The sequence below is a fragment of the Phalacrocorax aristotelis genome, chromosome 1 (assembly GCF_949628215.1).
Source record: "Phalacrocorax aristotelis chromosome 1, bGulAri2.1, whole genome shotgun sequence".
Lineage (NCBI taxonomy): Eukaryota > Metazoa > Chordata > Aves > Suliformes > Phalacrocoracidae > Phalacrocorax > Phalacrocorax aristotelis.
In genome coordinates this window covers 173,194,183-173,210,431 of record NC_134276.1, presented here as the reverse complement: position 1 = coordinate 173,210,431, position 16,249 = coordinate 173,194,183, and the positions used below count along the sequence as shown (strand labels likewise).

General features: G+C 35.7%; 1 protein-coding gene across 2 annotated transcripts in view; it reads left to right on the top strand.

Annotated features, from left to right (window-relative positions):
* The window catches only part of TMTC2 (transmembrane O-mannosyltransferase targeting cadherins 2), a 267,338-nt gene extending 251,631 nt beyond the window's left edge, over positions 1-15,707 (top strand). For both annotated transcript variants that reach the window (XM_075080710.1, XM_075080711.1), the window contains one exon: positions 12,762-15,707. In XM_075080710.1, the coding sequence (XP_074936811.1) occupies positions 12,762-12,941 (180 nt within the window). In that variant the 3' untranslated portion in view covers positions 12,942-15,707. The remainder of the gene's footprint in view (positions 1-12,761) is intronic.
* Positions 15,708-16,249: the final 542 nt, after the last annotated feature.

Below are 16,249 nucleotides of genomic sequence, written 5' to 3'. Positions count from 1 at the left end.
AGCAGCTATGAACGCTTCTTCACATATAGTTTTTAAAACAGTAAGCTGCATACCCAGAAACGCTCTGCAAAGTAAGCCAGAAACTCATCGTCATGGTATTTTGGAGTGCTTTTCATTTCATTTTTAGCTATGAAAATGTTTACAAATTTTCCACAAATATTAATCCATCTACAGTCTAATTATTGGCATAATGTATTTTCTGAGTCATTCATCTTCATGAACTGTAAAATGTATAGACATGCTTTTCTTTAATGGGAGGAAGAATGTTGGAAATAAGCAACTATATACTAACTACTCTTTTCTAATTTAATTAACCTTTGGATCTTCATTAAATCATCAATTACTCTTACCAAGAGCTGTTGAAACAGTACTTTTATGCTTAACATGTAATTTGAGAGAAAGAAACTCTCTGATAATTCATGAGCTATTTGCTTAGGCCATAGGTCTTATAAGGTTTTCTGTACATCTGGGCGCAATCCCTTGTGCTGCTTGGAGCTGCTATTAAAGTCTTTTCTTCACAGAAAAAATAGCCCAGAGTATTTTATGCACCCATTTTCCATTGTAGGCTCTGTTGCCCACAGTGTTCAAAATGTTTATGGGACTAAATCTCCAAAAAGTAAAAGACCATGTTTTCACAAAAATCATACATGTTTATTAGTAGTTCAGTGATGTTTCCTGAGAAATTAGTCACCCAAGTATTAAGGTACAGGTTCTGGTTTTTTTCCAGGCACCTACCTAGATACAGAACACTGTTCTTTCAATCCCACTGGATGATTGTAATTCTCAATGGATAGGTCATAAATTCTCCAAAGAGAAGAAATTCTCACACCAAATAATACTTGAGCTATTTTATTGTCAAGACATTTATTCAGAAATTTTGTGGGACTGCACCTTAGTTAATTTGAGCGGAAATCTTAGTGTCCTCATATTTCTTTTCCTGTTTTTTTTATATGTATTTTTGTTATGCAAATCTGAAGTCTTTATCTGGTATGTAGATATGTGCAGTCAACCATCAAAATTATTTGAAGAAAAAAGGATGTGATGTCAACTAGGCCTGTCTCTTGGAGTGCAGATTTGTTTCATCTAGTGTTTTTCATCCACAACTTAGTAGACTGATAACTTTTCTTTTTCTATGATTACATTTCGGTATGTAAATAGCTGTGCAGCAGTTGTGCTTGTACTCAACTATGATGTTAATTTACAGAATAATTGAGGAAATAGGTTTGCAAAACTAATTAATGGGAAGTCACGGCCTAGATTTGTACTGTTGCTTTGCATAAAAGAAATCATCATGCTTTGAGATGGTGGGAGGCAGTAGTTTGTAAGGATACAGTCTCTTTGCTGAAATTGTGGAAGTGAAGATGAGGTATCATGGGTAGGCCTATATACCTGATTGTGATTGACATTCTGATAGTAATATGGCAGGGGGTACTAGGCTGCCTGCATCAGTTCCTGGAGAGAGCAAGATTGGCTTTGCCTTGTAAATGTAGCCCTCAGTGTCAATCAAAAATAAAGTGCCATGAAATATAGAACTCACAGCAGTAGATTAGAATTTCAGAAATTAAACCATCTGTTTGAACTCAATTAAAAGAGAATCCAGCAAGGTTTTTCCTAATAGAGTATTCTAGTGCTGATTCTGGAAACAGTGCAATGAATTTATTATGCAATTAGAACTGATAAGGAAGTGTTTTTAATGCTTATTAAATAAACCCAGTAGTACATTCTCAGTAGGATGTTTTGTAATAACTAGCTTCCTAATTTTCTTCCTAATCTATAGTTCTGACGTATTTCTCATTCTAGGAATGATTTTTAGTTGTGGGTTGGCATATCCTGTTAGATTCCCCCACCCGCCACCCACCCCCACCCCACCCCAATTTCTGGAAACCTACATTTCTGTTTCACAAGATGGTTTTGATGCAACCGGTAATCTCCCCTACCCTCCCACACCTCCAGGTGTACTAGGTGATTGTATAGAGATAAAACCCCCACCAATAAGGCTGGTTTTGGTCTGAGATCTGCCTGAGAAGAACTGTATGTTTGCAGACTGCTAGGAAGGGGTTGGGTGGCAAGGTGTTTGGCTGAAGAAATCTTGGAATTTGTTTTTAAGAGTAAATGCAGTACCAGTTTGAATGTATTTTTCCCTGGGAAAGTTACAGTCTAGAGATCAGGTGTCTGCTAATGAGAAGATGCAGTGAGGAGGGGATGGACAGCTTTTCATTTACGCCAAAGAGCAGTCCCTTTTTGTTGAGGCATTCTGAACCACTGTACATTGGTCAGCCCTGCATATTGCATTTACACGATTCTATTTACCACAGTTAGTTTTACTGGAGAGCAAATACACATTCAATTGTGCCTACCCTTTTGAAACAAGTCTTCCAATGTCTCTATTACTAAGCTGAGACAGTTTTACTAACTCTTCAGGTGCTCCAGTAAAGATTGTTTCCCTGTAACAGTAAGTAACTTTAATCTGACATTATGGTTTGTAACAGTGCCTGTTGCCTCAGCATCTGGCTGCCTCAAACTCACTGAAAACAATTACAGTGTGAAAGAAAATAAAAATCTTCTCCAATATAACAACAGTAAAAATGAAAATCCACAATAATACCCTAAATTAAATTCTATATGAAGGTTGGCTGTATGTCACTTAGATTCTGTGGGGTAAATGATTGCTAAGTTTATGGTGGAGTTCTTTGGTGGAGTTTTATTGTACCTCAGTAGTTCTACTCCATTTCTTCTCATTCTAACTGCATTTAAATACACTTAAAATTATCAGACTTATTTTTTATCATTTTTGAAAGATAAGTACATGAACCTTCCTTAATTCTGTGCGAAAAATTCTGTTCTGATAGCTGCACGGAGGTTTTTTGTTGATTAGTTCACAAATTGGATGTTTTACCCATAACAGAAAGAAAGTGCTTTCTGAACAGAGATTATATAAATTGCACAGGAAGCAAACCTTTTGGTTTGGGTGAAAAAAATGAGCTTTAACAAAAAGCCTGCTGGTAGGTAGGACCTGAAGTTACTTTCTGCAGAATCCTGTGGTGTTCGTATAGAATGGGTGGTATGTGTAGTGAAAATATATAATGAGAAGCAAATTAACCCGAGCCATTGACTGCAGAACTGCGTAGCAATTCTAGTGCCCTGGATTTTAGTTTGCTGCAGTCATGGAGGGCTTTTTCTGGGGAAGTTTGGAGCAAGCATCTGGTTTCACTGAGTAATTTTTGAAATTGAATTTTGGAGGCAGGAACTGAACTTTGATTTCTTGGTACTAGTCCTGCCAATATTAGTTGTCCTCTTGTGCCTTCAGAAATAATTAAACCTTTTTAAAAAGGAAAATATTATTCTCAGTTTTGTTTCCTGTGCCCATTTCTTAAAAATGTAGTTTGAAGAATACAGAAAGCTGCTCTTCAATAAACAGCAGTTATTGGCATATGCAGTATCTAGTGCAACCTTGATGTGTAGATCTACCACTGAACATGCCTTGCTGTTATTGATAGTAATTACTCACAAAGCACTGTAAGCATATGTGTCACCGATCAGACGTGGTAAATAAGGCTGCCCTAGCAGAAAGTAGTTTTATTTTTTTACAAGTCACAACCTTGTAAAAGCCTAGCAAGCAATTAGTGCCCAGTGGTCTTACTATTAGCAGTCACAAGACCAAATTTTAGAAACTACAGCCTTAAAATCTTTACGCTACAAGAATCAAAATTAAATCCTTTCGCTTACCCTGGAAGTTAATAGTTTTAATATGTACTGTAGATTTAATTGCTAAATACTATATAGGGAACACCTGCAAGTTACTGGCTGCCAAAAAATAAGGCATGAATTCTTATGAATTACATGGAGCACTGTAATTCAGCATTTTGCAAAGGACCAATAGTATGCGCCTCTTTTCTCAACCGCTGTTATAATCCTGCGGGTAAAGCTGAAGTCAATACAGTGTAGCTGTTATCTTTTTGCACTATGCAGCAGACATGGAAGTGATAAAAGCCAGATGAAAAAGGACAAAAGAGAAGAAAAAGAAGATTGATATGGAAATACTTTAAGGTTTTCCATGCAGAAATTTCAGAAAGAAAATATGAACAAGATTTTTTCAAGCATTTTCTGTTGTGTCTGCTGTCTAATGAAAATGTAGTTCCTTGAACAATACATCATCTCAGGAGTTTTGTTCCTTATTTACAAAGTTATGGAGTGAGTTTTTACTTGCAAAATTGCCTTGGAAAAAATTCCCACATGCTGAAGTTGCATTTTTGGACCAATCTGAAAATGCCTTCAGACACCGTTGATAAACCATGTTGTTATGGTAATCGTATCTCTTCATGTGATAGGCATCAATTGCACTTGCCTACCAATTAAATTATTACCAATAGAGTAATAACGATTGATTCTGTTGTCTAGGGAAAGTTAGCTGGAAGAAAATGTGTCTATGGAAGAGTGGAATGAAAGCTAAAATTCATCCTAAAGCATCCTACAATGCCTAATAAACTCCTTGTCTTTTCTTTTTTCCTGTTTCTGTATTGCTCTAATAATCACGCTTTTTCTGTGAGCTGTCTTAATAGTGATTGTGCATGATATAAGCCTTGAACAAATTAGCAAGATTCTCATTCGTCGTGCTCAGAGCAAGGGTGTCAAGTTGCATAATGGTTTACGCAGTGTGCCTGAAAGCTATGCCTTACAACTGCAAATACCTAAATAGCTTTGGAAAACATACAGCAATATCAATATTAATCTAGTTCTCAAGCGTTTAATTCAGCTGACTACACTTGTCAGCCAAAAGTGCAAAGCCTTGTTTGACACTTCACATTCATTTGAACAACTTGAGTCAAAGCACTGGAAATCTTGTGATTTTGAGATTTCCTTAATTAGGACTTAGCTGACTTTTCAAAGCCAGCAATGAAAACTTTTTCCTTCTGAAATTTCAGTAGTTGGCTATTGGAAGCTCTAATGCACTGCTTCATATGCCTGTGACTATCATCTTGATAAACTATACAACCTTCTCCGGGTGCTGATGTATTTAATCAGTATCTAGGCAAAAAATATATGGAAGATGCATTCACTCTCAGCAGTCATTTTTATTTTCCAATGATATTTTATTTGATTGAAAAAAAATGAATATAATTTAGTGCTAGTAATACATACTGTGAGTATAATTGTGATCATAATCTCAGATGATCTGTAGATTAGAGTTTTCTGTGAAGATTAGCCAGTTTTTATTTTCGTATTATGGACAGCTATTCTAGTCAGCCCTGCATATGTGCTGCTGGGTGAAGTAGAGTATATTAATGTTTCTTTTAACACTTTAAATTTCTTTTATATTAAAAGTGGGGTTTATCTTTAGGCAGTAACACAAAGCCATTTATTTTTCTGGTTTCCAAGGTTTAGAAAGGAAGTGTGTGCAAATATGCATTTACTAACAGATTCAATTTCATTTAAAAAAACCCTTACTTGTTCTTAATAGTACAAAATTCTGTTACTGAAAGATTTTGAGCAAATTCTGTTTGTCAGTATGGTAGTACAGATGACATTTCTATTCAGTAAGTTTCTCACTCACTGGGAGTACAGACCTCCTAATTAGTATGCCGTGTACTGGTGTTAGATAAGGTAAAGAAGTTGTTAAATGTTTTATACCATAATTGTAGCTATGTATTAAAATTATAAATTGCAGGCATCAGAACATAGTTGGATTTATATAGACAAAAATTAAGTCATCTGAAGATTTTTTAAAATGAAATCCTAAAGTGCTAGGAAAATTGGCTAAGATTATCATATCCTATATTGATGACAACACTTGAGCTGGAAAGCTAAGAAGTTTAATTAGAAACACTTTGAGGCCTGGAAATTTTTTTTATTTTCTTTTTTCTTAAATATAACCATAATATTAAATACTCATAATGTATGTTGCTGTTTAGCTTTTATTATGGTCACAGAAGTATGTTATCTAAAAATGTCCATCATGGTTTCTGTATAAACTGAGAGTGATTACTAGGAGATTTTTGTAAGCATAAATCGAAGCAATTGATGCGTGACCATCAGGGGAAAAATCTAGATACACAGAAGTTACAAATGTAAGTACATTTTTGTGGGACTTTTTCAGCTGTTGTTATTATCTGCATCCTTTACCAGTTATAACACATACTTTTGTTATCTTCCTGATATATAAAACTGTATACAGTGAATCTATATAAAGGCCAATGGTAGATAGCTTTTCAGCAGCAAGATGTAACATATATCTACATATGCTTGTTTGGTTTTGGATAACTGTGTTTTTAAAACTCTGAGCAGTCTCTGATGTGTAAGATGAAAAAGATGTTGAGGAAAAAAATCTCCACTGGCTCGAGAACATTGTTGCTAAAATGTCCCCTATTGATGTGATAATTTGAGAAACAAAGTAGACTGCTTGCTGCTTCCTTCCCATGCCAAGTCTAGAACTCTTCCCCCACTCACAGCTGTGGGTGTCCTTAATGACGCCGATGTCTAAATCTACAAGCAAACTGAATAATTCTACAGCTTGCTTGTGGGTGAAAACTCCCATATCTGCCACCTAAATATAAAAATAAGTTTAAAAACTCTTCCTTCACTTTTTAATTTCTGGTTTTAAATGTACATATCCTGTAGTTCGCAATTTTAGTGTTTGGAATTGCCAGTGTTTGAAAGCACACAAGATTAGATGCATACAAACAATCTCCATGTATTATTCTCCTTTCACCAGGCAGCTTAAAGTGTCATCTGCTTTGAAAGTCTGGATGAGAATGTCCAAATGTAAAATAACTAAAAAATTATTTAAATATAGTTTTATATATATGTATAAAATTAAAAAAGTACATGACCTAACATTTATGTAGTATCATCAGTTGTTAAGGTGACCAGCTATTATCTGGTGCTATTCTTCTGCCTTATTAAATTGATACATTATCCTAACATGAGACTATTACATAAACAGTATTCAACAGAAGCTATCTATTTTTCCTATCTACTTTATTTTTTGTGTGTTTTCTTTTTCGATGCACTTTTTTTTTTCCCTGGAGGGTGTTCATCTTCCCTGGAGGTTAACAATTTGTTACTTTGGTGAACAAAATATGAACAGAGCACTAAATGAAGCCTCTTTCTGTGTAATGACATATTAGTAAAGAATAACTAAGGTTGTTCTATATCAGCGTTAACAACGTGATACTTTTAGAAATGATGAGTGAATCCAAGGATCCACTCCCCCAAGAGCCTAGGCTTATTGTTAGTTGGATTTATATAGCTATGTATGTTAGTCAATCTTAAGGTAATTAGATTGGGACGCAGGCTTCCTTTGCAGCAGAGACATTTAGGTCCATTTCTAATACAACTGTGGAAACTGTGGTCTTCGCAGTGTTTATTCAAATTAGTACTTGCAGGAAGAATGCTTTTCTCTCCGTTTCCCCGCTTTACTATTTAAGCTGAAAGCTATTGTCAGCACAAGAGCATACCTACAGAATCTGATCATGAGCAGACTTGCAATTTAATTAATATACTTAACTGTCGTAGAGGAAAATTTGCAGAGTATTCTTCCATTTTAAGAGTTTGCAAATATGCTGATTTTTTTTGTTTTTCAGCAGAAATGCTGAATACTTTGCTGTCTGGTCTGATGGCACAGGAAATCCCTCTCAACTCTGAATTTTATTCTTTTTTTATTCTCTCTGATCCATATAGTTTGCCACACATCCTGTCTCTTGTTCCAGAGTGCTTTTTGCACCAAGTTATCTGTTCTTAGACAACTTACTCTTGTCATCTTATCCAGCTCACTGGAGATCAGCATCTTAGCTGTGATTCATGTGCTGTTTGGAACAAAATACCAGACATGACATATATGCAAACTGCAGTTCTTAAGAAGCCTTATAGCATAGAGAACCAGGTAGAAACATGAGTCCCTGGAAGGAATAACTGACACTTGGCTTATCTGACAACACTAGGTCGCTCCTATAAAAAGGTCTACTTCCATGTGTCACTGCTGAATTTACAGTGTTGTCAATGTATTGCACTGGAGAGTAAGATCCAGTTGGCAGCAACCACCTCGCTGCATGTCCCTCCCCTGCCTCTCCTTCTGCCTCCTCTGCCCATCCCCACGCTTTAAAGTAGTATGCTTGCATCTTGGGGCAACTCCTAGGTCATGGTTTTACTCAAAAGTTGTGAGGTCTGTGAAAAGCAAGTGCCACCCCTGAAACGATTCTGTTGTCCACAGTTATCTTTAGCGATAAAAAAGGAGCTGTTGACATTTTGATTGCTCCAGTAAATACTATGCTGTGCTACAGCAGTAACACCAGTAATGAAAGTTCAAGTGCAAATTCTTGCCATCCTGTAAGAGGATAAAAAAGTCATGACAGCACATTATCCCATGGTCACTGATAAGATGAAGCAGTCCACCATGCTTTACTTCCATGCTTAGTGAGCCATTCTACAACTAATACTCTGCTACTTCACTCCTCAGTCATCGTACCTTCTATGTATCCTCAGTTATCACAGAGAAATATCCGAATTCTTCACCCACACTTAACTAGAATTTCTGGGATTAATTATTCACACGTGAATGATATTTTGTGTCCTCCTTTAAGTATGGACTTCACTCAGCAGGAACGCTTAAAAGAACAAGTGCCCTTAATTGCACTGTTTTAAAACAAAACACTTAGCCTCTGTGTTTCTGATGAGTTGGCCACGCTGATTACAGTATTCATTAAACAGTCCCGGGGTTGTTTTGAAACAACTACAAGATCATGCACTGCAGTAATTCATTAAGAGCAAGACAAATATTGGCAACATCTTTTCAGTGAGTGACCTTTTAAAATGGCTAAGTGAGAAGTAGCTTGCACTTGTGATTCTACTGGAGTAAAAATTGGCATTTTCCTTATAAGTACCCCGGCAGCAACAAAATGCACTTTTATCTCAGAATCTGCTGCCCTGGCCTCTGTGATGTTGAGCAGAGAAGGTCATCTGTAAGCAGAGCTTTGGGGAAAACAATTTCAGATTTTGTTGCTTGTGTTTGGGCAGTTGTTTTTTCATTTTTGTCTACCATGCAAGAGGTGTTTTTGAGCTAGGTCATGTGTCTGTGTATTTGTCTCTCTCTCTGTAACTTCTCAGGCATATATAGGAGTAAATTTGTCGTCTTCTGTTTGGCACTGTTCTGATACGGTATTTGCTATATGTGGAGCCAGAGATGATGAACAGCGAATCAGTTCATCTTCTGTGCCATTAAAATTCATTCTGTTTGTGGGTCCAATACTGTACTTGATTACATTAGTGTAATCCCAAAATACTACCCAGAATTATTTTGAATTCTTTGCAGGTTCCATAGTTCTCTAATTTTAGAGAGGACTTTAATTTGCATAAACATTTTTGGATGCCCCAAGGCTATCCTTTTATTTTGGTAGTATAGAGAAAGTTTGAAAGAATTGTCATATATGTAAACCAAAAACACCTCAGGCAACTAAATGCGTTTCTTCTATCATTGTGTTACTCATTAACTACTCTGTTATTCCTCTCCCCTCCTCACCACAAGCACCTCCCCCAGGCCCCCAAAAAAACACTAAGGAAACAAACACGCCATGACAAAAATGCTAATAAAGGGAATAATTCCCAATAGAGTATAAAAGACAGCATTTATAACCCTGATAGAAATGCCAGTCAGCTTTTTTTGATGTAAAGCATCTGTCTCCAAAAGGAAATGAAGGCAGGCCTGTTTCTCCTTTCAAGTCTCTGTAGTAGTAGGTGGTGTCATTTGTTATACAGTGCTACAAGTCCCATGTTATTGCACTGGTAGCTGCCGACTGCCTTTGTTAACGTACTGAAAAGTTTTATCAGCTGTCTCTAATAAAAGATAATATATGTGAAGAAAAACTATAGCAAATGTTTCTTGCTCTCTTGTCCTCAGACCATCATTTATAGGTGTCAGAGAGCGATGGCGCTGATGTATAATCTTGCAGTCACCCAAAATTCTTGTCATTGTTACAATAAACTGTAGATATTGGGGTGGCCGATACCCTAGAAAGTTAGGGAGTAGTCTTTCCAAAATTCTGTGCACTTCCTTGTTTGAAAGACGGAGGACTTGGAATGAACTTTCAGCACTACCTGAAATGAATTATCAGTTCACATTTTCCATTGACATATTTGTTTAGAGCAATAATGGCCTCAAATTCGTTGGGTCTCCAGGAAATCAGGAATGATGTGTAGAAGTTGGAAAATTTCAAGTTCAGTTAAAAGGCATGCAGTTTATTCTTTTTCTAGATGTTTTTGTTACTTGCTATAATGAAATGATATATCAAATTAAAGACATGATGGCAGAAGAGTTTTTCTTAGCTAGGCTTATGTATATGATGTTCTTTAGAGTGCTTGATTAGTACCATACACATACCATATTTTCAGGGGGTGTGAAGGAAATGGAGAGGAATTCTGGAAACTGTATGAGACAACTGTGTTACTTCCCACACAATAAGTTTGTGGATGCTGTAGAATTAGCCCTGAGCACATTTTAATGTATGTCTTATTTAGGATGAGTTTTTCTAGGTTTAAGGTTTTTTTAATCCTTATCCATTGTAAGCTTTGTCTACATACAAATGTACGCACATAGTTATATTTCAAGTGAGAAGACAGTTCTGTGTCAGTAACTGTGCTCTTGAAAAAAGCTGTTTGATTCATAAACTCTAATTAGATAAACAAGGAGCACAATTAGTGGGAATGGACTATCCTACTCATGATTTGAGAAAATTCTCTCAAACAATCTTAAATCTAAAAGTAAATGAATAAATAAAATATGTGGATATTTAGACATCCATCCATATACAGTGGAGCTGTTTTCCAATCATTCTTGCATTGCTTCAATTAGCACCCAGAACATCTGTAATTAAGGAGTGTATTATTCCAAAGTATATTATTCCAAATTATTGCCAAGGTGGAGCTATGATAATGTTGCAGCCAATATATGTTGTCCATAGCAAAAATTACATGTCAGGGGCTTAGTTTTCTTTCTCTGTACAGAATATGACTGAAAATGAAGTTTTGGAGAGTATTTAACTGGGAAGACTTTATAAAATCCAGCTGTAGGATTTTTTTGTTTTGATTTTTAGTAGAACGAAGTAACTGACTTAGTAGGGTGGTGGAAATAATCTGTCAGGGTAAAGCAAGAAAAATTAAATCTAAAAATAACATCTTCTGATTCCACTGCATTAACATTTTGATGTTTACAATAGGGAGGGCTGAACTCATTTTGTTTTGCTTAATTTTGAAACTCTGGAAGCCAGTTGTTCTGAAAATTTGATGTGTTGCAGTTCTTCATGAGATTTTGTGATGCGTATGTGAACAGGTGAAAAGAAGCAGGAAGAAAGCTGAAAAAATATGAAATATTTGTAGGATATAAAGCTAGGGAATTTTCTGAACAACATTTCCACTACAAAATTGAGGTTTTGGACACAGGAATTATGGAGCATTTTTTTGAAGCTTGATTCAGAAGGATATGAATAATGAGTTTAACTTGCTAGTGGAGAGGTTTGGAACATAGTAAGTCTTCCTCAACCTAATGAATTCCTATTACCACGTCAGTCTGGGAGACCAACTATACTGCATTTTTATTCGTTCTACCTACCATATTTACCTGAAATTATTGTCACTGAAGGGCTTCTAAAGCATGCCAACACCCCCACGCAGTAGCCTGAAGCTGAGTTTCCATGTGGCTTCACATTTTGAGTATCTCATTTTGATCAGAACACTGGTGAGTGGTGTCTTGAAACACTTCTCTGAGGCAAAGCTATGTGACTTCGAAAGTGAGTGTTCCTGAAGCTCATTGGAGATAATAGTGTCCTGAGGGGGAGAACCTCAGTGACCTTTGTGTCGTATTTTTCTCCTTGCTTCTTTGAAATGCAAGGTACTGGTTTGGCAGATGCCTTTACTGTGCTCTCACTAGCATGTGAATACCTTAGGTAGTTGCAAAAAGGTAAGTTAGACTGTTCTCTTCAGCGTCGTAAATCTGCTTTTCTGCCCCTGTAATATTTGTTACCTCCAATAACCAGGCATGTTTAATTGTCATGACCAACCTTTTATTTCTTAATGGAATGATCTAAAGATGGAAAATAAAAACAAGAAACATTTTTTCTTAGCTAAGGATGGAAAAATTGTTAGTAACATAAGAAGCTTTTTAATGGATTTGTTATGAAATTTTCACATCTTTGTTATTAAAATAGCATGTTTCCACCATTGTTAATTTTATTCAGTCATTCATTAAGAAATAATTGCTACAACCTGAGTCTAAATGGATATCCTAGGACCCCTGAACATCCTTAGCATCTGAAAACAGAATGTATTTTCTACTAGTTATAATTAAGACAAAGAGAAAAAAGGAATGAGTTCCAATGTGTTAACTATTCCCAATGATTATAAACTCTTTATTGGCAATGGGTTCAATTAAAATTAAATTCCTGTCTTTAATCCGCTCTTGGATTACTTTAATTTTCTCTTGGAAACTGTGCTATGCCGACATTACCACATGTAAAGCTTTATGAGTTCTGTGTTTTCTCATTAAAGAGAGGCGGCTATGTCTGTAGACACCAGAGCTTGCCCTGTTTAAAGCACAAAGTATACAGCAGCTGTTCAGAAACTTTTTCTTGTTATCTCTATTTGCTTAAATTGCTAAATTGCTTCCATGAAAAGACTGCAATCATAAGGGAATAATTTGTGTAAGTGGAAGAATATTGTCTGAAAAGAAAAACTGAAAATATTTCTAATATTTCCCCTTCCCTTGTTTTTTGCACCAGTATCCAGCTGCCCTAATGAATCTTGGAGCCATTCTCCATCTGAATGGTAAACTGAGAGAGGCTGAAGAAAACTACCTCCTTGCTCTTCAACTTAAACCTGATGATGTCATCACTCAGTCCAATCTTCGCAAATTGTGGAATATCATGGAGAAACAAGGTTTGAAGACATCCAAAACATGATGATGAACACTCTGAACTTTTTTTATCTTAAATTGATTAAAACCATGAACTAGAACTTCCACACAGTTGTCCAGTCAGAGAACTCATTGGACTTGACTGCAAGGATCAGAGGTCTTAATTGCTGCTAGGAGAATCTATTCTGCTTTTTTGGCATAAGTTTTTTTGCAAGATAAATAGAAAAAGGGAGACTTTGAGATATTCATGAAGGACTTGTTACCCCACAAAAATATTTAGAACCATAGCACTTGAGAGAAGGTGTTTTGGCATATTTGGTACATCATTTGAAATCCCATATTGCTAACTTTTGGGTGGGTACCTGAAATGTATACAGTCATAGAAATACTAAGGGAAAATTGTCCAGTATACACTCAGCCATATGGGAGTAAAAATGGTAATAGTAGGTTAAAGTATTCTGCTGATACTGTAACTCATTAAAATATATACTAAATCCAGTGTGTTTGCATTTTGTCTTAATGCTGCTGTATCTCACTTTAGGACCACTTGCTTACCAATTTCACAGCTTATATGGCCAATTGTGGTTTTTGGTTTGTTTGGTTTTTTTTTTCAAACCTGTCACTTGTGATTAGATGCCAGCATTCATAATTGTTTACTGAGGCTATGCGTACTATTTCAGCTTGTTAAGTTTTAATGCTGTTTTCTTGAGATACAGTCAAAAGGCTGTGGGCTAGGCAGAATGTGCAAGGAACCGCTCATATTCTACATCAAATGTATATGTAGAGTGGTAAAATACCCAAAACCAAAAAAGTCCAGAGGTGTCATTTAGCAATACAAGCAAGGCTGATGTGTGCCCTGATATCAAATGAGTGTGGTCAGCCTGTCATCTTAAGAAAATAAAAAAAGGGTACTATAGAACAATGTGATGGACTCTGTTCACACTGCTCTCAGATAAGACCAGCTCGAAACTGGTATTTTTGCAATAACTCAGCCAAGTGAGATTTGAAAACATTAGTGCTTGGATATGCTACAAATAAGACTTAATGAGCAACTCAAGAGAAAAGGGAACGTTATACGTTGGTGAGGCTGGCAAATAACAGAAGGGACTGGAATAGATCATGCTTAAGACTATGTAACGGTGAGAAATTTGTAACGGTGGTTGCCAGTTACTTTTCATAGTGGTGGTGTTTTGAAAGTATTACCTGTTCAGACTCTAACCAAATATTAGCATTCTGTTTATATTCTGACATGTGCTAGCAGCAGAGCTGTCAAATACCTAAATATGTTTTTGGTGAGGTTGAATTTCTTCCTGTTTCAGAATGATTTCGCCTAGTTACTGTTTTAGTCTTCAGTGTTTAAATGTAAAAATAATTTATTTTAAATTGCAGTGTATTGAAGCTTTAGTCAGTTTTTTTCCAGGCCATTTGTTAACTGCTTTCTTTCTTTGGAAAAAGTATTATTGCTTGTAAGAAAATTTACTATTTCATTTAATGACCTGTTGGTATCTGCTTCAGTGTTCTTTTCATAATGGTAGATATAATGTTGAAGTGGTAGAGCACCTTGAACTGAAGCTTCTTCAGGATCTTCTGTTAAAAACTATTACTGAGAAAGGATTTGGGGTGGGGTTTTTTTGCTTATTAACTGTTGAGCACCATTCCAACGAAACTGTAGAGAAGAACACTTTGCTGTATTTATTTATTTATTACTCAACTGCAGCAACGTTACCTGCCATTAACACAACAGTCTGTAAGTGTTACTATTTCTTTTATTTGGTTTTCCTTGCATTTTTTGTGCTTAGTGTGTGTACCTAATGGGAAAAGGGACACTTGAGTTATACTCCACCTTCTTGGTCATTTTCCCCGTACAGTTGGATTTTAAATCTGTATTGAAATAGATTGGAGTGTAGCAGTTTCAAAGTCAGTATGGTAAAAAATTGTAGTGGTGTGTGTTTCCTTTTCTTTGCTTGCTCTCTAAAATACCCTAAGTTGCTGAGTTTACAACTGGCCTACCAGAAGGGCCAGCAGGGCAAGATTGTTTGGTTTTGTGGAGTGTGTCAAGTTTTTCTCAAATAATGTTATGGCTGGAAAAGCAAAATTGAAGGGTCAAAAGTTGAATTTCTACTCTATCATTGAAACCAGTGTTAGAACACAATGGTAGCTTGAACGTATTCTCCTGCTTTACTGACTTTCTGGAAAAAGTATAGAAATAAATTAGATAGTAACTATATCTGAACTCAGTATAAAACTGTGGTATCCTGCAACTTTATTTGCTCAACTGCCATCAGACTTCGATGGCTTCATGGTCTTAACCATTCACTATGTTATTTGTCTCCTTCAACTTGTACTCATTCTTGTTTAGTAATTTTTATTCAATGCACAAAAGGGGGAAAAGGGGAGCACTCCTGTGATGCAGTGTCATGTTTGCATTTATAACTGGTTTTGTTTGTTTCTTTAAAAAAAAAAAAAAAAGAAAACAAAGAAAAAAGGACTAGCATAAATTTAACAAGAATGTCCCTGAATACATTTTTTTAATATAGGTCTGGGCTTGACAACTTTCTTCTTTTGGGAAAAATTTAAAACATGTTTAAAATATGTCTCTCTGCTCAGGGATTTATGGTGGATTATTGCAGACAGTGCTAAAAAAATAAAAGAGCACAAGACAAGTTTACTAAATTAAAATTTTATTTTTTGAAAAACTGTTATTTGTATAAATTATCAGATTTGTAGGCTTTCCTTTTTGTAGAAATAATTGTTTATGTGCCAGATAAGAGAATTTCGATTTTGTTTTCAATAATAAAGCATTGATAACTAATACACTGTGCATTCCTTTATCTGTTACTGTCACAACACTTTTTTTTTTTTTTTTAATTATTCTAATTTACTGAGTTATATTGACTGGTTTATGTGTGGGACAACTGTACAGCGTGAGTACCACCTATCACAGCTGGCTTTCTTCTGTGCTCTATTGCAATTATACTTCAGCTGATATTTTCAAAAAGGTCCTCTGGAAACATTTCTTAATATTTCTACTCACACAATCTAGCCAAAGAGGTAACAAAGATGGTAACAATTATATTTGATTGTTGTTTCTAAGCTCTATGGGAATAAAAGCTGATTAATACAATATATTTATAAATTATTTTTATATTGACATACAAGCATGGTGTCAGTAAAAATGCTTCTAAAATGTATAATTGGCTAAAAAAGCTGGAAAGAAGACATCGCTTACATACATGGTCTTTTTGGTGTCTGAGATCACCTTTCTCTCGTGCTGCAATGTCACACGATCAGTTTCAAATCTGCTGCCTTCCTGTGCAGGAGATGTTATGAAGTGACATGATTCTTTGACCTTTT